This window comes from Dendropsophus ebraccatus, chromosome 9 (assembly GCF_027789765.1).
Source record: "Dendropsophus ebraccatus isolate aDenEbr1 chromosome 9, aDenEbr1.pat, whole genome shotgun sequence".
NCBI lineage: Eukaryota > Metazoa > Chordata > Amphibia > Anura > Hylidae > Dendropsophus > Dendropsophus ebraccatus.
The window spans coordinates 41241858-41263476 of record NC_091462.1 but is presented as its reverse complement, the minus strand read 5'-3'; the positions used below and the strand labels follow the sequence as shown (position 1 = coordinate 41263476).

Here is a 21619-nt window from a genome sequence, read left to right as displayed (position 1 = left end):
TGGAGAATAAAAACCATTTTGCCATGTTCTGAAAGCACAGACAGATATGAAAAGGTAACATGTTTGGTGATCAGGAAATTAAATTAAACACTTGTTCTGTACAGTTAATTTCCTAGCAGTATCCTCCCTATCAACACAGGATTACAGTGACAAGTGACCCCAGTATATAGGTAACAGAGGTGCACACAATAGCTGCTGTTCACAACTTGGCCCCCACCTCTCCTGTGGAAAGAGCCCATAAAACATGCCCACAAATGTTCACTGTGTTTATGTCCATGAGGCTTGCCAAAAAGCATGTGACTAAATGCTGTTAAAAGCCAAACCTCCATAATAATGTACTACGAATAAAATGTAAACAAAAAAAAAAAATATTACCGATCAGACAATAGAAACTAAATAGAACAGGTTCCAAAATCTAAACAGAATCAGTAAAAACAAATCTAAGCGATAAAGTCGATCTTTCCCTTGTTTGGGATAAATACATTCCCATATATAAATTTCCGCTACATAAAGCTCTATGCTGCTGGAGGTTTTGGTCCTACTAACCTGTGCTGGTTTCATTTTTATTTTCTTTAAGCCATATATAATAGCTGCGTGAAACCATGCCATGTTTGACCAGATTGCTTTGGCTGTCCACATTCAACATTTGGTGCTTTTTTTTGAGACTAGATTGCATGACAAAAGAATATTTTGTACATTTATTAGAAAAGAATAAAAACGTAAAATGTGTTCAAGCAAAAGACTCACATTTTTGGAAAATCATGAAATCTTACATTCAGTTAGGACATAAAACAATAAGACGGACAAAAATTACAACAGCTTGCATTGAGGAAGCTGAGTAGTGCATTATTGATAGGTATGACGGAGAGAGGGTTAAACTGCAGCAGTTGAGGTTTCATATGGTTTTGTAATGTTTTCGTGTTCAGATGATTTATTACATTCATCATTGAGCACAGGTCCAAGCAGCAACATCCTAACACAGTCATACACAGCAGATAAGACAACCAACCCGGTACTCAATGAATGGGAAGTCTCTGCACGGCTGTACAAGTGACATAAAAAGGCAAGTCTGGTGCATTCTTGTCAGTGATGAACAGCCAAGAGTGGTTATAGAACTAACCAAGAAATGTGGCAGTGAGTAGAATAGTCTAAAGTTTAATTTTCTAAGTATCCAGCTACCATCCAAACATAAATTCCATGGCTTTAGATACGAGGCCCTCGTCTTTCTTTGGCGTTTGTTTGTCTGACAAAACCTGCAAGACAAAAAGAACAAAAATTGGACACATAAATGAATAGAAAAAAAAAAAAAAAAAAAAACACAACTCAACTCACATAGACCACTTAAAAAGGCAGGTTCAGGCCAGTGAACCTGCTGATATTAGCCAGCCGCTATTTTCCTCCGGATACCAGGGCTGTAAGTCATATTTCCTTGGGGTCCGGTATGGTGCCATTTTCCGCTAATTGCTAATATGGTAATTAGCGGTCCCGGAGCATTTGGGGCGTTCCCCATGCTCCTGGAGCACCCGCTCGGCCTCCCTAGCCTGCCTCCTCCCGACCTGCCCACTATGCATATTCACATATGCATAGCTAGGCTGCTTGTAACGGGCTGCTCCCTGCACATATGCCATAACAAGCGGTCTGTCTAGTGGGGCGGGCCGGGACGAGGCAGGCTAGGGCGGCCGAGCGGGTGCTCCAGGAGCATGGGAAACGCCCCAAATGCTCTGGGACCGCTAATTAGCATATTAGTGGAAAACTGCACCATACCGGACCCAAAGGAAATAGGACTTACAGCCCTGGAATCCGAAGGTAAATAGCGGCTGACACATCAGCGGGTTCACTGGCCCAAAACACGAAAACTCTGCATTCAACTCTTGGCATCTGGAGAAAATGGATGTCGCCTGGAAAACTTGTATACAGCCATAGCCTATGTTTACATTTGGTTTGAGACTGGCCGTTCTGTGACCCGGCCAGATTACGAAAAGGCTGCAGTATCGGCCAGATGATCTTTTGCGCCACTGAGTTCTGATGCGGGTGCATCCGTGTGCTCCTGCAACAGAACTCATCACTGCACACTAGGGAGTGTACGGCCGGATCCGCTCGCTCCATTGTGTGCACTGACAGGGTTTTCTGCGGCCGCTATACAATGAATAGCGGCCGCAGAAAATAGACATGTCAGTTTTTTGTGGCGCCACAAGAGATCCAGGCCGGGCAACAACGGCCATACTTTTACGAAAATATACTTTGTGTGAAAATAGCCATAGGCTGTATTAATGTTTTCCTGGCAGCTGTAACTGCCTCAGAAGCCAGGAGTTGAATGCATGTGTTAGTGTTCAGCCACGTGACTGAACACAGACATTTTTCTGATGTTCGCTCATCACTAGTCCTCATCAGTGCACCCCAGCAAACAGCTGATCCAGCCTGGGAGGAGCTGCACTTAGCTAGGCATTTGACTTACAACTGCTGAAGAGGGGAAATACATTATTACTACCTCTGGCATAAACTATGAAAGCACCTTCCATCTATGACAAGGGCACATCATGTCCGACAGAAAGGAATACATTGGACTTGAGTGAACTTGAAGCACACTGGTTTGTCTGAACCAAAGCGTGCGGTATTTGATTGGCAGTGGCTGATGAAGTTGGATGCAGCCCTAGGGAGGCCTGGAATACATTCTAGCCTCCAGGATATTTACATCCCCAATAAAGTATAGGGGGGGGGGGCATCTTCATGAACACCAATTTCAAGAGAATATGGTCAGTATTTTAAAGGGGTTGTCCGGCGATAAAAAATTATTCACAGAATAACACACATTACAAAGTTATACAACTTTGTAATGTATGTTATGTCTGAATGGCCCCCTTCCCCGTGTCCCACCACCCCCACCCGTGTACCCGAAAGTGTGGTGCGCTATACATTACCTGTCACGTGCCGACCACGGTCTCCGATCCTCAGCAGTGACGTCTTCTTCGGGAGGCCGGCGGATTTTCCCGAGTGCCGGCCGCCCTCTGCATCGTCATCCGAAGCTCAGCCGCGATTGGCTGAGCATAACTGTGCTCAGCCAATCGCGGCTGAGCAGCTGATGACGTGGCCGCGTCATCAGCCGCTCAGCCGCGATTGGCTGAGCACAGTTATGCTCAGCCAATCGCGGCTGAGCTTCGGATGACGCTGCAGAGGGCGGCCGGCACTTGGGAAGATCCGCCGGCCTCCCGAAGAAGACGTCACTGCTGACGATCGGAGACCGTGGACGACACGAGATGCGGTGAGTATAATGCACCACACTTCCGGGTCTAGCGTGGGTGGGGGGAAACACGGGGAAGGGGGCCATTCACAGACATAACATACATTACAAAGTTGTATAACTTTGTAATGTGTGTTATTCTGTGAATAATTTTTTATCGCCGGACAACCCCTTTAAAGGAAAATTATATATAATATACATACACAAACTTTTTTGAAATATAGATTCTCTATTTCTAAAATCAAACATATGGCTGCTGCTAAAAGTAAGAAAGGGTGGGGGGTTGTGAATGGGTATGTGTGAACAAATGCTAAAGCAGTGGACATCAATATATCCAGATAATTGTAGCAAAAAAATAAATAAAATAAAAATAGTAATTCCTTAGGGCTTTGAGCAATTCTCTGAAGAGTAAGGGTGGGTTCACACTACATTTTTGCTATCCGTTTGAAAAACTGATGAAACTTTTTTTTTTTTTTTTTAAACGTACACAAAAACATGGTCAACCTCATTTTTAGGGGGGGGGGGGAGGATCTTTTTTATAATAGAATTAATTTATAGAATTTACAATAGAATGGTTTTTTTCCATCAGTTTTTTTGCAAAAAACGGATTGCAAAAACATAGTGTGAACCCAGCCTAACTTTTTCCTTTCAGCCGGGTCTCCCATAATACTGAATAGTGTGCAACGGCCACACTGTCCCAGAGAAGAAGCATGGATCATTTTGTGGAAGGGCTAGAATACACATACTATAACTTTACTGTGATACAGAAAATATTAAAATTTGTCACTGGAATATAGCGATTATAGCAAATGGAAAACACACAATACCTGGTAGTCACTAGTGGAAACTCTGTATGCTGCAGCGAGTGGTCTCATTCCTGTCCTTGGGGTACCAGTCTGCTGAGTAGGAGTACCGAAAGATGTAACTGGAGGCGAGAAGACTGAAGAGATTGAGGACACTGACGTCTTTTCACCACCGTCCATGACACCCTATAAAAGATTCAGTAACACAAAATTAATGCCATCAAAGCCTTCCCAGACAAGCCAGGTATTAGGCTCTGTACACAGCCTTCCTCTCCTGTTCTATGGGCCCTGCTGAGTGGCACCAGACATATGGGCCAGGTAGCTGTGTGCAGTATATACCACTGTGGAGAGAGCTGTCAGATGAACCAGATTATTATATATATTTTTTTTTTTTACAGTCTGCATCATTGTGAGATGCTAATAGGCAGCAGCTGGACACTAGAGAGCCCCTTGTAGTGACTGTCACTGAAGTCACAGCAGTAAGGACTCCAACAATCTAGCATTCCTCACTCATGTTATTGACAGGTGAGAAATATTATTGTCTGGATTATCCATTCAAAATGTGCTCCGCAGAGATACGTGCTGTAAGTCTTGCATAATATATCAGATTAAGAGAATGTTCCAGCGTACTTAATGCGCTGAGGATTTCCGCTACTTATTGATATTGATTAAATCTTTAGCTGATTAACGCGGGACCAAATGTAACTAGCACATGGGCCTGCTGTATGGAGCTATAGGGCAAATTACAGTAGTCACATTGTTACCACTTTCAGCCATGTTCATTGCCCTGTTTTTGTAGATACAGTATATAAGTTATAGAAAAAAAACCTAGAAAGTGTAGCTATGTAGGTGGGTTGGTTGGAGAACACTCCCAGAGCACTAAACCAGCTAATACATATTTATATGACTTCTCTATAAGGCTGGGTTCACACCACTTTTTGCAATCATTTTTTTTTGCAAAAAACGGATGAAAAATGGATGCATGTGTGCATCCCTTTTCCTATTGAATTCCATTATATATAAAAAAAAAAAAGATAAAAAAATGATCCGTTTTTTTTAACGGACACAAGTTTGTTTGTTTTTTTTTTGCAAAAAAAAAGAAACAGATGAAAAAAGTGCATTGCAAAAACAGAGTGTGAACCCAGCCTTATGATGTGAGATCCATCTACACAAGCACAGCATCAGTTGTATGTGCAAAACCTGCTGTTTGTTTCCCCTTTATGTGCTTGTAAATGTTTGTTAAATTATAGGGTTAAGTAGTAAATATTGCTAGGAATAAGGGCCGATCATGACTTTCAGGACTATTACTTTACACAGACATTTAAATAAAATGTAACTGTATTAAAAAGGGTAAAAAAAATTGTAACTGACCTCCATGCCCTGCATACGCCCGGTATGGTCGGCGCATATGGTGGGGAAACCCAAAAGACAGGCGCATCCCCACTGTATGCAGCGACCGCTATAAAAAAAAAAATAAACACACAATTCAACTCACCTGTGACCCTTTCCTGGCAGCCGCGCGTCTCCAGTCATGTTTCCTGCGCCAGAAACATGACATGAGGCGCAGCTGCCGGCAACAGGTCACAGGTGAGTTGATTGTTGTTTTTTTTTCAACTTCAGTCAACCTCTGCCTGACCGCAGCAGGGCTCCAGCTTGTAAACCCTGCTGTGGTCAGGCAGGGGTTAACATTCGGCGCACAAGACGAACCCCTGAAAATCTTCTTAAAAGTCAGGGGTCGTCTGATACACTGGAAAAGACGGTAAAGAAATAGTTATACTCAAACTCAGAAACCTTTATTTGACCAATGCCTGACGGCCAGATTTGCTAGATTTTTTTTTTTTTTTTTTTACAAGCAGATAGTTTACTCTGCTGGATGATCACTTAGCAAGGGCTGCAAGGACAGCAAGGGCTGCAAGGACTGCAAGGACATCAGTGATGTCCGTGCAGCCCTTGCCCTAAACTGTTAAACATTACCTCTCCATGCTCCGGGTCTTCTCCTGCCTTTTGCTTTCACTCTTGGGGCTTTGGATGCATATTCCGATCAGCTTGTCTGAGCTGACAGACCGCTCATCTAATCATTGGACAGGACCGCCGCAGCCAGGGGTTGGCTGAGCAGCCTATAAGCCTGGCCGCTCTGAAGCTGCAGCGCCAGGAGTGAAAGCAGAAGGCAGGAGAAGACCCGGAGCGTGGAGAGGTAATGTAGATCAGTTTATTCAATCATTAGCCATTGGTAGTGCATCCCTATTACATGCATCAATGCGCAGTCAGTGGCTGATGATTTTAGATCTGGACCCAAAGACACGATCAGCTGATTGTCGTCATCGGCTGATCATTGTCTCTATTACATAGAGTGATAATCGAACAAATTGGCCTGATTAGGCCATTTATTCACTGTGTAATAGGGCCCCAAGATTCGCCGGGTCTTAAAAATTAGTTTGCTATAATATTCTGGAGTCTCCTAGAACAGTCTCACTTCAGTTCTTTCCCGGTGAATCTGAACATTTAAATGATGAGGCTGGCTGCATCATTAGACTGAGGGAATCTTACTGTAATGTCACTACCCCAGTTGGTATCCGTTCTATACTTCACCCTTACCTTATCAATGCAAGGTTTCACGCCAATCATAATGCAATCCCCAAATATCTTGCCGTCTTTACTTAGTGCTTTCCTGGCCTGTAGTTTGGACTGGTATTGTATGTGCATCCAGTTTCCTGCATTTGACATCTGGCAATAAAAGTATAGAGTTAAAAACAGCTAAATTTATCACATTTACTGAATCACTGTCATACTACAGAAAATACTCCTTACCACGTGTTTTACTATGTTTCCATACTGAGCAAACTGCAGTAAAATGTAAGAGGCTGAGGCTTGAGGAAACCTACACACAGATGGGACATGGATTAGTTTCTAACCAACAAAAAAATTTTTTTTTATGTATTTTACTAATATAGGCATAAAAACTGCTGCTAAATTCTCTGTGATCCGCCTATCCCCATAATGTCACTAACTTATTTACACAAGATGCAAGAACCGCACAGGACTTACCCGAATACTGTAACCCAAGTATCATCTAGCTGGTCGTCTGATGTCAAAGCATCGCCCTGTGTGTAAAATGGATCTAGCTGTGCAGGAGATAGGGTTCCTTTCCTGGTCTGTACAATGGTGGCTGGGCTAAACACACTTGCAGCTATTTGAAGTGAAAAAAAAAAAAAAAAAAGGATCCATTAATGTCAGTAATTTTTCCTACTTTTGGCATATACACAGTATAGGATGACAGAAACAGCAACGAACACATTTTTAGTTATACACTGTGACTCGTATACTTTTAAAAGGATTCGGGTGAAATCCACACAAAATGGTGCTTTAACTGTGGAATCACAGCAGATCAACAATGGAACTATTTTACTATATCTGAGTGAATCCCAAGTCCTGCCATTATAATTTCAGCCTGGAGGAGGCCACATGTGTAATGATTATGCAACAACACCTACAATTATTTACATTATTAAAAGGCCCAGTTTGTGCCCCTTTAAATGACCAAAATGTACACACAAAATGCATATAAACCTAAGGATATGTTCACACACTTTTGAATTCAATGGGAATACACAGAGGCACGAAAAAAAAACTTTTGACACGTCAAGTGTTTTGACCAGTCAGTGTTCAGACCTCAAGTGTTTTTGAGAACAAGCCAGGAAAAGTTGTGCTCAGCGTATTGTGTCACATGAGGAGACGGGCGCATAATGTAAGTCTATGCCGCACGTTTCTTATCACGGACACAGTGGGGAAAGGTCCGCACAGCAACATGGCCCTGCTCATTTTACCGATTAATCCATCTGAACATGCAGACCCTGACCGATAAAAACTTGACATGTCTCTCAGACATATAAAAAGAAAAAATCATAATGATCATAATGGGATCATAATGAACCCATTAGCTGTTGTCCCTGTGTCTGCCCCCTCTCCTCTGTCCCCTTCCGCTGTTACAATCTTGTAACAGTGGCAGGGGAGGGAGCAGACGTCACGGGCGCGCGCCCCACCTTCACCAGTAGCCAGGAAACCGGAAGCCTGATCACTTCGCAGAGCCAGGATTAACAGCAGATAGAGAATTATCCCTCTATAGGGGGGAGAATTCTGTCTGGAGCCCTATAGATGCTGCGTTCGTACTGACCGCAGTATCTATAGATTTAACTCAGCACCAGAGCGCTTTAAAAGGAGAAGTATTGTATTGCCCCCAAAAAATTACAAATCACCAATATACAGTTATTACGGGAAATGCTTATAAAGTGCTTTTTTTTTCCTGCACTTACTACTGCATCAAGGCTTCATGTCCTGGATAAAATGGTGATGTCACGACCCGACTCCCAGAGCTGTGCGGGCTGTGGCTGCTGGAGAGGATGATGGCAGGAGGACACTGATGGACACAGGGCACTGGAGGGACACTGAGCATCCCTCTGCCATCATCCTCTTCAGCAGCCACAGCCCGCACAGCTCTGGGAGTCGGGTCCTGACATCACCATGTTACCCAGGAAGTGACATCACCATGTTATCCAGGAAGTGAAGCCTTGATGCAGTAGTAAGTGCAGGGAAAAAAGCACTTTAAAAGCATTTCCCGTAATAAGTGTATATTGGTGATTTGTATATCTTTTGGGGGGCAATACAATACTTTAACAAAAAAATTTTGCCAGACTTTCCCTTTAAAATTGTCCTATTGATAGAATGACACTGGCGCAGGGAATCCGGTGCTGACATCCTTTTATTGAACCACGGCCATCGGCTAAGGGTGAAGTCATGGAGAGAGGACAGCCCGCCCCCAGTGGGAGGAAACCACCGACTCTCTATGATGCGGCTCCATTGATTAACCCCCGGTCGGCACCCGGAAATAGAGCAGCGTCATACGCAGGAACCAGGCCGCGGTTCGAAAAAAAGGACAATGGCACCACCTAACCCGCGCTGGTGCCATTCTTTCCATGTAAAAATCTTAGAGCAAATGTACATTCGCTTTAAGCCACACAGTAAATAGAGCATTACTCAAGCAGGCGCATTACTGCTCTATTTACTGTGACAATGAACCCCTGTTCTCCTGAGTGATAGGGATAACTAATTAAAGGAATATTAAAGGATATTAAAAGGAACTAGCTTAAGTGTTTTAAAGAAAGTTTCTTTTCATATAATGCAGGCTGGGTATTCTATGAATGATAAAATGCACTTACACTCCAAGGAGGCCACCTAGTGACAGTATATAAAAAGTGAAGAGAAAACTCATAGCTTTTACCCTCTCTGTATATGTAAATATTTGTAATTCAAATGCACTCTAGACAGAAACAAGAATTAGCTTTGGTTGCATTGTCCTAAACTTTAGTCACACTTACATGCACATGGAGTGGACGGCATTCCCCCAGTGTGAGACGTCTGCATTGTAGAATAGTTTGTCTGTGTGAGAAGGGAATAAATAAACAAAAATATATCCAGAAATAAGATGTTATAGCAACACTTAAAGAGGACCTGTAACCCCCGCCCGCCCCCCCCCAATGCCGGGGTGACAGGCTCCCGACCCCGTTAGATCCCCCTATACTTACCTCATCGTGCGGGGTCCCGCTTCCTGATGCGGTCGGGTGACTGAGATTTCAGCGCCCGAAGCCCGGCGCGCGCTCACAGGAGAGTCCGATGCTCATAGAGAATGAATGGGGAGTCCAATGCTCCGTCATTCTCTATGAGCATCTGACTCGCGCGCACGCCGGGCTTCGGGCGCTGAAATCTCAGTCACCCAACCGGCTCAGGAAGGGAGACCCGGCGCGATGAGGTAAGTATAGGGGGATCTAACAGGGGGTCGGGAGCCTGTCACCCCGGCACGAGGGGTGACAGGATTCCTGTCAAAATATAAATTTATAGTAGATGCCATATTTGCAATTTACAGTTATTCTTTTTAGTTATGAAAAACACAGGTGACTGGTTGACGTTTCTTTAGGGTAGCTACACACACACAGTATTGCAGCGATTTTCTGCTGCGGATCCCCAGCATCAAAACTGCTGCAGATCTTCTGCGGATCCCTACGTGTGAATGTAACCTCAGGTACAGACCTAAAAATCATTGACTGCCAACTGTGCAATAGCGATGAAAGAACAGTTAATACATCATCTCTCCACTTTCCCGGTGTTCTCCTGCACTCTGTGTGTTTCTCAGCAACCTGTCTGAGCTGACAGGCTGCTGCACATGGTGTCGTGGACACAGGCAGATTGCAGGTGAACACCGGGAAAGTGGACAGAATGTATTAACTGTTTGGGCAAGGGCTGCACAGACATAGCTAACGATGTCCATGCAACCCTGGCTAAACGATTATTGGGACATTTAATAGGTCCAGTAAACAAGAGTCGATCTAGCAGATTGGCGCTCATTTACAATATTGATAAGACCTTTATTGGCCGTGTAATAGGACCCTAAACAACATAAAATAAATTTAAAAAAAAATTATGACTGTAAATTGCAAATTGCTTTAGGGTACAAACACACAGGGAGGATCCGCAGCGGATCCACCCATTGCGTGTAATTTCTATGAGTGGACATCCCATTAACATCCCAATGCAAGTAAGTAAGGAGACCGCCCCATTAACAACAAATTTTTAACGGCAAAGCCAGGATTGGATTTAAAAAGAGGAGAAATTTCAGTCTTTCCTTTATGACCTGTTCTCTGTTCAAAGTCTGTTCCTGGCATTGGCTTCTAAAATCTGTCAGATAAGTCTGTGTAAACACACCCTAATGGTCCATTTACACGAATCGATAAGTCGCCCGATCGATCGTTTAATGGTCGATCAATAAGCAACAATATGGTTTCTATGACGATCAGAATTAGACAAATAAATAGTTAGAAAATAGTTATTGCGATCGTTTTTAAGATCGCTTAAGCCCATCTCACACACAGGGTAAATCTTTGAAAGACTGTTTACATGAAGCGATCTGCAAATTTTTAGCGAACAACCAACAACGATTTGAGAACATGTTGAAAGATCACAATGAACGATTTTTTGCTCGTCCCTTGATCGTTCACTGTGTTTACACGAGCCGATTATGGCTCAAATTCATTCATTATTGCGAAAATTCGAACAATAATCGTTCCGTGTAAACGCAGCATAATTTTTGCTAATTTTATTATCGACTCTGCATCTGCTACTAAATGCTGACTGGCAGCAGCTGTACACATGTGCAGTAAAGGGAGACCACTAACAGCCATGTGTATTACGTTAATTTAAACATAGCAAACTTAAAATAGAGTATATTGCAAAACGGCTTGCAATAACCCGTTGATTTCTTTAAAAAAGAAACATAGCCTAAGGGTGGGTTCACACAACAGTTTTTCCACTGCAGAGTCTGCTGTAAATCTTTCTGAAACGTGTCACCTGGAAATTTTGCAGATTTTATCCTTTGAGATGCAGAAGTGAAACCTACTGAGAAAAATCCACACAGTCAATAACCAACATTTTTTCATGTGTGGATTTTTAAATCAGTGTTGGAAACGTATGCACTGTTCAAACTACAGTTTGCAGATTCCTAGTGAAAATAACAGGACTCCGTTTGTGGAGCGGATTTCTCCACACATCAGTATGAAATTATATTGCATTAAAAAGGGCCAAATTTTATTTGATTCGTTACACCAATCCATAAAAGAAATATTGATGCATTAGAGGGATTGTCCCGGCGTGTTGTCCGTGGCTGTGTCAGTACACTAGTGCAAACTTTTAATCTGTTTGGGAGCTCCAGACATCAGAGATCATGATGCCGAGAGATCCCAGGTCCAGTCCGCAGACCACGGTGTATGGAGGGAATTCTGCAGATGTGCGAATGGCTCCTTACACCACCTCCCTCCCACACTGGATCCTACTTGGGACTGAGTTTCCAGATGTGAATCAAGCAGGGAGGGGGAGAGAGGAGACATTACAGCTTGCAGCAGATCAGGAGATTGAAACACTGACTCCTTGTACCACAGAATAAAAGCATTTTTCTACACCATAGAAGCACAGCTGGACATATGAAAGGTACCCTGTGTCTCCTCGTCCTAACATCTATCTAACAGTGTTAACAGGTGCAACATGAATTACAGCTGACAGATTCAAGTTTAACCATGCTCACATGCAGTGGCTAATGGCTGTATGATGATGTGCAAGCGAATACTCCCTGATCCCTATGCCACTGATCCCCTGCTGCTGAGTGTTCCATGCCTTTCCCTTAACATCCAGGAAGCACCTGCTCAGGTAATCTTTAGCTGAAATATTTTTAGAATTTTTGGTGATTTTCTTTTCCTTTTCTTTTAGTATTTATCTCATAAAACAATGCTGAAATCTTGCAGTTTTTATCTTGGTCACTACTAGACTAAAAACAAAGCTGGGGCTTCCTATTGTGTACAGACCATTTCCCAGCTGTGCCTTTCTTCTTATCACACACAGGAGTACAGTGGCAGGTGACACCAGTATATAGGTAACAGAACTACACAACAGCTGCTCAGCCTCCCGCCTGCAGAATAAGCCCACAGAGCATGCTCACAAATGTGTCCAATGGACATGCATAGAGAACAAACAGGAAGTGCTCAGCAGCAGGGATTGGTTGCAGCCAACCCCTTTTTTTTAATAAAAGGAATATATCTTACCAGCTTTCTGGAACCTAAAGGTGTAGAGCCAAGACCCGGGCTTAGAATATCATCATAGATACTTGCTACAGGGGGTGCACCGCTCTTGTCTTTGTGAGCTGGAACCACAGAATGAGGAGGAGAACCCCCTAAAATGAAATGGTGACCAGACAAGGAGACAAATTGTGTTATTAAACCGAAAACACACAGCTCCACATTTTAGATTAGACCAACTACCAAAGAATACAGGATAAGGTGATGTTCACACACAGTATTTTTGCACCAAAACCAGAAGTGGATTGAAAACACAGAAAGGGTGCCTTCACACCTACCGTATCGCAGCAGAAAATCCGCAGCAGATTTAACTAAATGAATGAACACAGCATCAAATCCGCACTTACAAATCTACTGCGGATCTGCAGCAGATTTGTAAGTGCGGATTTGATGCTGTGTTCATTCATTTAGTTAAATCTGCTGCGGATTTTCTGCTGCGATACGGTAGGTGTGAAGGCACCCAAAGGCTATGTTCACACACTGTTGAAATTTAGTGGATGGCCGCCATTTAATGGCAAATAAATACCATTACTTAGAACAACGGCTATGGTTTTAAAATAATGTCTGTGATTTTCAGTTAAATGACGGCCATCCACTAAATTTCAACATTGTGTGAGCATAGCCTATCTGTGGTTTCAATCCACTCGTGGTTTTGGCTGCTAAATACTGAGCAAAAATACTGTGTGGGAACATAGCCTAAATGTATGATCATAAGGATCTGGCTGCTGGGACCCCTGCAGTGTTGAGAACCTGAGTGGCACCTTGGACTGGAGCAGCCATGCATGTGTGCTGCCGCCCCGCCACCTATTGTCTATAGTCCTGATGAAGATACCAGAGTAGGCAATGAATAGAGGAGCAGTGTGCAAGTGTGACCTGCCGCTCCAGGTGCATTCTCAAGATTACTTTGGATAGGGGATATTATTAGTTGGAATATCCCTTTAAAGCTTTGTGGGAGTTGACATTAAAAAAACAGCAGAGATACCATTAAAGAAACGAACCCCTAAATATAGCCAATCCCTGCACAGTATTAGGTCCTTTCAGTGCGTATTCAGCCAGTCAGGGATGAGGTTATTCCCCTGAGGGATGTAGATGGATTCTTCTGAGGGAAATCAGTGGAGAGGAGTTGGTTATTATTTCCTGTGAGAGAGGACTACACCACACAGAGACTGTGCAGTATTCTAAGAAAAGGATTATACAGTGGTACCTCGGTTCTCGAACTTAATTGGTTTCGGAAGGCAGTTTGAGAACCGAGCAGTTTGAAAACCAAGCAGTGTCTTCCCATAGGAAATAATGTAAATGTGATTAATTGGTTCCAGCAGCCACCAATAATTACCTACAATACTCATTTATTACACTGATAAGTGCTCAGTATAATCCCTACAGTACAGTACAGTACAGCACTATACTGTACAGGACATTAAACATAAGAAATGTTCATCAGAACCAGCAATTATAGTACAGTAGTCACCAACTCCTCACCCATCCTTTACTGTATATAGTCTCCCCCCATCCAAGCACTGTAATGTATGGGAGATGGTGGTGCACTGCCTGTACTACTACTGCACTGTAGTGATGCACGATGCACCGAAATATCGATACTACTATCGATATTTCGGGCAGAAAAACAGTTCGGTACCAGGATTTTCTGGTATCGATACTTTATGTTAAACTGCCTAATAACGCAGCTTAACATAAGGTATAGCGCAGAGAACACGGCCGGCGGCTATCTGAGTGCCGGCCATGTTCTCTGTGTGCCGCCCCCTGCCCCCACCTGTCACTTCCTCGGCCCGTTCGTACTCCGCTCCCGGCGGCGCCAAATTTAAATAGCCGGCACATAGCGATCGCTTGTGTCGGCTATTTTACAGGGTAGATGCCGCTGTCACACCTGACGGCGGCATTTAACCCCTCCTGAGCCGCTCCATATGCAGCAGGAGTCTTCTGCATATGGAGCGGCCGCCACTGCTAATGACTGCTGGCCGCGACCTCGCGGGCGGCAGTCATTTAACTATTCCCCCCCCCCACACTCAGGACCCGCTGCTGCAGCCGGGTCCCCCGTACACGCCAGTTCCCGCTGTTGCGGTCCCTCGCAGTGTCACACCCTCCAGTGTCCACAATACTGCGCCCCCCCTCTTTCCTTTGGGCCGTCCGGTACAGTGGCACAGCAACTCCCAGCATACCTTCTTGTGGGGAGTTGTTTAACACAAGGAGGTATGCTGGGAGTTGTTGTGTCAGGAGGCTGCTAATGCACTACAACTTCCAGAAACACACCTTCTTGTGCACTACAACTCCCAGCATACCTCCTTGGGCACAAAGAGGTATGCTGGGGGTTGTAGTGCACAAGGAGGTATGCTGCTGGGAGTTGTAGTGCATTAGCAGCCTCCTGAGACAACAACTCCCAGTATACCTTCTTGTGGGGAGTTGCAGTGCACAAGCAGGTATGCTGGGAGTTGTTGTGCACAAGCAGGTATGCTGCTGGGAGTTGTTGTGCACAAGCAGGTATGCTGCTGGGAGTTGTTGTGCACAAGCAGGTATGCTGCTGGGAGTTGTTGTGCACAAGGAGGTATGCTGCTGGGAGTTGTTGTGTCAGGAGGCTGCTAATGCACTACAACTCCCAGAAGCATATCTCCTTGTGCACAAGAAGTAGTGCTGCTGGGGGTTGTAGTGCACAAGAAGTAGTGCTGCTGGGGGTTGTAGTGCACAAGAAGTAGTGCTGCTGGGGGTTGTAGTGCACAAGAAGTAGTGCTGCTGGGGGTTGTAGTGCACAAGAAGTAGTGCTGCTGGGGGTTGTAGTGCACAAGAAGTAGTGCTGCTGGGGGTTGTAGTGCACAAGAAGTAGTGCTGCTGGGGGTTGTAGTGCACAAGAAGTAGTGCTGCTGGGGGTTGTAGTGCACAAGAAGTAGTGCTGCTGGGGGTTGTAGTGCACAAGAAGTAGTGCTGCTGGGGGTTGTAGTGCACAAGAAGTAGTGCTGCTGGGGGTTGTAGTGCACAAGAAGTAGTGCTGCTGGGGGTTGTAGTGCACAAGAAGTAGTGCTGCTGGGGGTTGTAGTGCACAAGAAGTAGTGCTGCTGGGGGTTGTAGTGCACAAGAAGTAGTGCTGCTGGGGGTTGTAGTGCACAAGAAGTAGTGCTGCTGGGGGTTGTAGTGCACAAGAAGTAGTGCTGCTGGGGGTTGTAGTGCACAAGAAGTAGTGCTGCTGGGGGTTGTAGTGCACAAGAAGTAGTGCTGCTGGGGGTTGTAGTGCACAAGAAGTAGTGCTGCTGGGGGTTGTAGTGCACAAGAAGTAGTGCTGCTGGGGGTTGTAGTGCACAAGAAGTAGTGCTGCTGGGGGTTGTAGTGCACAAGAAGTAGTGCTGCTGGGGGTTGTAGTGCACAAGAAGTAGTGCTGCTGGGGGTTGTAGTGCACAAGAAGTAGTGCTGCTGGGGGTTGTAGTGCACAAGAAGTAGTGCTGCTGGGGGTTGTAGTGCACAAGAAGTAGTGCTGCTGGGGGTTGTAGTGCACAAGAAGTAGTGCTGCTGGGGGTTGTAGTGCACAAGAAGTAGTGCTGCTGGGGGTTGTAGTGCACAAGAAGTAGTGCTGCTGGGGGTTGTAGTGCACAAGAAGTAGTGCTGCTGGGGGTTGTAGTGCACAAGAAGTAGTGCTGCTGGGGGTTGTAGTGCACAAGAAGTAGTGCTGCTGGGGGTTGTAGTGCACAAGAAGTAGTGCTGCTGGGGGTTGTAGTGCACAAGAAGTAGTGCTGCTGGGGGTTGTAGTGCACAAGAAGTAGTGCTGCTGGGGGTTGTAGTGCACAAGAAGTAGTGCTGCTGGGGGTTGTAGTGCACAAGAAGTAGTGCTGCTGGGGGTTGTAGTGCACAAGAAGTAGTGCTGCTGGGGGTTGTAGTGCACAAGAAGTAGTGCTGCTGGGGGTTGTAGTGCACAAGAAGTAGTGCTGCTGGGGGTTGTAGTGCACAAGAAGTAGTGCTGCTGGGGGTTGTAGTGCACAAGAAGTAGTGCTGCTGGGGGTTGTAGTGCACAAGAAGTAGTGCTGCTGGGGGTTGTAGTGCACAAGAAGTAGTGCTGCTGGGGGTTGTAGTGCACAAGAAGTAGTGCTGCTGGGGGTTGTAGTGCACAAGAAGTAGTGCTGCTGGGGGTTGTAGTGCACAAGAAGTAGTGCTGCTGGGGGTTGTAGTGCACAAGAAGTAGTGCTGCTGGGGGTTGTAGTGCACAAGAAGTAGTGCTGCTGGGGGTTGTAGTGCACAAGAAGTAGTGCTGCTGGGGGTTGTAGTGCACAAGAAGTAGTGCTGCTGGGGGTTGTAGTGCACAAGAAGTAGTGCTGCTGGGGGTTGTAGTGCACAAGAAGTAGTGCTGCTGGGGGTTGTAGTGCACAAGAAGTAGTGCTGCTGGGGGTTGTAGTGCACAAGAAGTAGTGCTGCTGGGGGTTGTAGTGCACAAGAAGTAGTGCTGCTGGGGGTTGTAGTGCACAAGAAGTAGTGCTGCTGGGGGTTGTAGTGCACAAGAAGTAGTGCTGCTGGGGGTTGTAGTGCACAAGAAGTAGTGCTGCTGGGGGTTGTAGTGCACAAGAAGTAGTGCTGCTGGGGGTTGTAGTGCACAAGAAGTAGTGCTGCTGGGGGTTGTAGTGCACAAGAAGTAGTGCTGCTGGGGGTTGTAGTGCACAAGAAGTAGTGCTGCTGGAAGTTGTGTCAGGAGGTTGCTGCTGTACAACTGCCACTCCCAACACACCTTCTTGTACAACTGCCACTCCCAGCACACCTTCTTGTGCACTGCCACTCCCAGCACACCTTCTTGTGCACTGCCACTCCCAGCACACCTTCTTGTGCACTGCCACTCCCAGCACACCTTCTTGTGCACTGCCACTCCCAGCACACCTTCTTGTGCACTGCCACTCCCAGCACACCTTCTTGTGCACTGCCACTCCCAGCACACCTTCTTGTGCACTGCCACTCCCAGCACACCTTCTTGTGCACTGCAACTCCCAGCACACCTTCTTATGCACCACAACTCCCAGCATCGCCGCTTGTGCACTACAAATCGGCACAAGAAGGTATGCTGGGAGTTGTAGTGCATAAGAAGGTATACTGGGAGTTGTTGTGCACAGGAAGGTATGCTGCGTGGTAGAGGGGAATTAAAAAGTGTTAAAAAAAAGTTTAAATGTAAAAAAAAAAATCATTATAAAAAGGTTCTAATAATCCCTGTTCCCTTTTTTCAAAAAAAAAAATATTATATTTGTATTTTTACATATTTTTTTCAAACTTTATTTAGTAATGAATTAGTATCGAAATAAGAAAGCTGGTATTGGTATTGAACTCAAAATTCTGGTATCGTGACATCCCTACTGCACTGTATATGCCCTCCAGCAGTCTTATACAGCACTGTACTGTATGTGAAGCCTCACCACTGCTTAACTCGCCAGGTACAACCCACCATCCACGCTCGCAAAAACGTTCGAAAACCGAGCGAAGGTCGAATTCCAAACACCACTACTGGGTAAATTTTTGTTTGAATACCAAGCAGTTCGAGTTCCAAAGCATTTGAAAACCGAGGTATTACTGTATTTTACATTTTCTACCACCCACAGAGGAGGATGAGGTGAAACGTGGTGGGGTAGTTTACACCATTTTCAAATGGTAACCAAGAGTCTCATTATTTTTGTGGACTTTTTTTAGGCAGTGGGGGGGCTGCTTTTAACTATTTTCATGTCTGTAGTGGGTCTGTATCTTGCCATTGCGGTGAGCTGTTGCATCTTTTTGTGTTTTTGTGTGTTTGCAACTTCAGCCAAAGCAACGTGCTCCTGCCTAGTGTGAATAGTGTTCTAGGAGAGCTGACCAAATTTGTCTTGTTTTTCTGTGTTCCCGATGGGGGGGTGTCTGCCTCTACTTGGTCGTGCACTCCACCCATCCCACCCAGGTGGTGTAATTACTTGTGCTAGTATAGGACTGATTTTGCATGCCCAGAGCATAGGCGTATTTCATGCCATGGAGAGGCCATAGTACAGTGTAGGACTGCCCCATGTATGAGGCCACCGTAACGTGGTCGGGTAGTTTACACCATTTTCAAATGGTAACAAGAGCCTCTTCTCAGTATGTTACCTCCAATCATCGGTGATCGCAACTCCATTACTCCTAATGATGGACGGGGCTGTGGGGTCACAGGTGTTGGTATATCACCCATGAGAAAACCAGGCAGGAACTGGGCACCGACGCCAGGCTTTGGAGATGTTGGTGAACCCAGTGTCATTGGTTCGCCACCTATGGAAAAAGGGGAGAATGTTACAATAACTTAAGTAAATGAGTCCCATTTTCTGTCAGTTCACAATTACATCCGATTGCTAAAACAAAGGGCGTTGTGTCCGTCAGCTTCACTTTCTCCAGGTGGAGCTATAGACACTACTTCTGTGATGAAGATGGGGGAGTACAGTGCTCAGTCACCTTTATCAGGTTTAGAGAGATGAACATACTTGCGGCGAGTATGTATTCCTATTGAAAGTGACAGGAAAGCGATCCGCAGCATAAAAATCTGTTGCAGATCGGTTACATGTGAACCCACCCTAATGGTGTGAACTGGCACCAGTACCATATAGATGCAGGCAGTGTTCAAAAGGGTGGCAATAATAAAAAAAAAAAAGCCCTTTTAGCGTCAACTTCTAGTACCTAGGCATGAGGGTGGAGCGCAAGTAGCATGGAGCCACACTGCCTCCTAACAGCCACTTACACATGACTGCCACCTAAGGGCCCTATTACACGGGATGATTACCGAGCGAAAAATCGCTATATCGTTCGAATTTAAACGATAATCGTTCTGTGTAATTGCAGGCAACGATCAAAAAATCGTTCGTATGTCGTTGATTTAGATCTGAACCTAAAATTATCGCTAATCGTTTACTGTAATTCCACCTTTGTTCGCTCCAGTTCTCACTAACCGTTCAGTGTAATAGCACATTGCCCATTGTTTTCCTGAGATCAGAAGGAACAAACGATGGCAATAGCGATCGTATCTAACGACCATTGTTCTGTGTAATATGGTGAAGGATTTCAGGTTAGCAATAAACACTCTCGCTTGCCATCGTTTATCGTTAAAAATCGCTCCATGTAATAGGACCCTAAGTGCTGAGAACTTATGCATAGGCCTGCGCTCGGCCTTCAATCAATCGTGAGTGGCTGGGAAGAGGGCGGAAGCTCCGCCTCAATGACTATTATACTGGGGGGCCAGAACTGAGGATTGAAGATGTTTTTTTTTCCAAATTGCCACCCCGCCTGACACTGCCAGACACAGCATCAGAGAGCTGGGGGGTCGGTTCACACTCCACCAGGGAGGCAACTGGTTCCCTTTAATAAGAACAGGATTCATGTACAATACTCAATGGAAGGTTGTCTCACCTAGTGTGCAACTGTGCCGCTCCATGCCCAGAGACAAATCAGTCAGCAGAGTACATCTGGACACCCCCTTTAAGCCCAGGACTACATGACACCTTTGGTTGCAGGACATGACTATGTTACATTTGCCGGCATGATCACATTGGGACAACATGATAGTCCCTTATATACCTGTACTAATAACTACTCCCAGCAGTCCTGAGGATAGCAGCCCCCTCCAACTCCTGCTTACCCAGCTGTGGAAAGACTACAACCCCCATTCTAACGGGAGAACACTTCTGGCCTTATAACAGCGCCATAAGCTTCTACGTATAGGGAACATGGACCCAGGAACATAGTGCTATAGAGCCAGCACCCTGCAGCAACGACATTTTATGAAGTGTATCCCTTCTGAGCCTCCGTTGCAGACCGCCGTACTGTAATACATCTAGTCAGCGCGGCCCGTGGCAGGAGGCTGTACTCACCCAGGGACTCCAGAGAGAAGGCAGACATGATGACAGCAGCACCGCACCTCCCAACGTGGCTTTCAAAAGATTACAAGCGCTGAGCGCCGGGAAGTCCTGGGCATACGTCACTTCCCCTGCACAGTAAATATTCACTATAGCGCCACCTGGTGGCGGGCAGTGGCGTAGTAAGAGGCGGTGTAAAAGGAGGGTTGTCTCCTGCACAAGCAAGCTGCAGCCTTCACCGTCCGTTTAATATAATAGTCAGCGCTAAAGATACAATTCTACAAGGTGGTACTCCCGAAGACACTGTCCTGTGCACGCTGCCTGTTACTACCGAGACGTGAAGCTGCTCAATGCATTCGTAGCTGGTATTTCGCAGAGGTTTTAGCAGAAGTGTCTGCATAACTGTGTTGTACGCCGCCATTTTGTTGTAGACCGGACTGTAGAAAGTTTAGATTTTCTTAGGGTCCATTTACACAAAAAGATTATCTGTCAAAGATTTGAAGCCAAAGCCAGGAACGGATTTGAAATGAGAAGAAATCTTTCTTTATGACCTGATCTCTGTTTATTGTCTGTTTCTGGCTTTGGCTTCAAATCTTTGGCAGATAATCTTTCTGTGTAAATGGAGCCTTATGCTGCGTTTACACGGAACGATTGTCGCTCGAATTTTTGCAATAACAATCGCATTTGAGCGATAATCGTTCCGTGTAAACACAGCAGACGATCAAGCGATGAGCGAAAAATCGTTCATTTTGATCTTTCAACATGTTCTCAAATCGAATCACAGAATGGGAAACTAAAATATAACCTTTATTATACTAATTAAAATGACTCTTGTCAATATTCAAATGAAAATAGTGCAAAAATAACAAAACAACACAATTGAATCTATGATACACAAACAATCGCTGTTAGTAACCACCCCCAATGGGGTATAAAATAGCAATATGCCTACACTCGGTATGCCCTGTGTATAAAATAACAAAAAGATGTGTGGGCAAGGTGCAGGGACTTAACGGCAATGGCAGGTCTAGGGGTCCTATATGCCCTGTTCTCAGTCCTGAGCTAGACCTGCCCTAGGCGGCGTGTACG

General features: G+C 45.2%; 1 protein-coding gene across 1 annotated transcript; it reads right to left on the bottom strand.

The window, feature by feature from the left end:
• Positions 1–670: 670 nt before the first annotated feature.
• NUP35 (nucleoporin 35) lies at positions 671–20801 on the bottom strand. The gene is made up of 9 exons (XM_069985191.1): positions 20546–20801; positions 18798–18956; positions 12681–12808; positions 9414–9474; positions 7087–7228; positions 6850–6919; positions 6637–6765; positions 4066–4227; positions 671–1253 (listed from the first exon to the last, which is right to left on the bottom strand). Exons 1-9 carry the CDS (start codon positions 20571–20573, stop codon positions 1176–1178), a joined length of 957 nt encoding a protein of 318 aa, XP_069841292.1. The 5' UTR covers positions 20574–20801; the 3' UTR covers positions 671–1175.
• Between the last annotated feature and the right edge of the window lie 818 nt (positions 20802–21619).

Bases quoted from the DNA above. Each gene is read 5' to 3' on its own strand.
- NUP35 (XM_069985191.1), bottom strand. From the start codon at position 20,573: ATGTCTGCCTTCTCTCTGGAGTCCCTGG. The intron at 7,229-9,413 runs GTAAGTGTGACT...CACTTCAAATAG, and splicing joins GCCGTCCACTCCATGTGCAT to CTGCAAGTGTGTTTAGCCCA. The intron at 4,228-6,636 runs GTAAGGGTGAAG...AATCTTTTATAG, and splicing joins TGAAACCTTGCATTGATAAG to GGTGTCATGGACGGTGGTGA.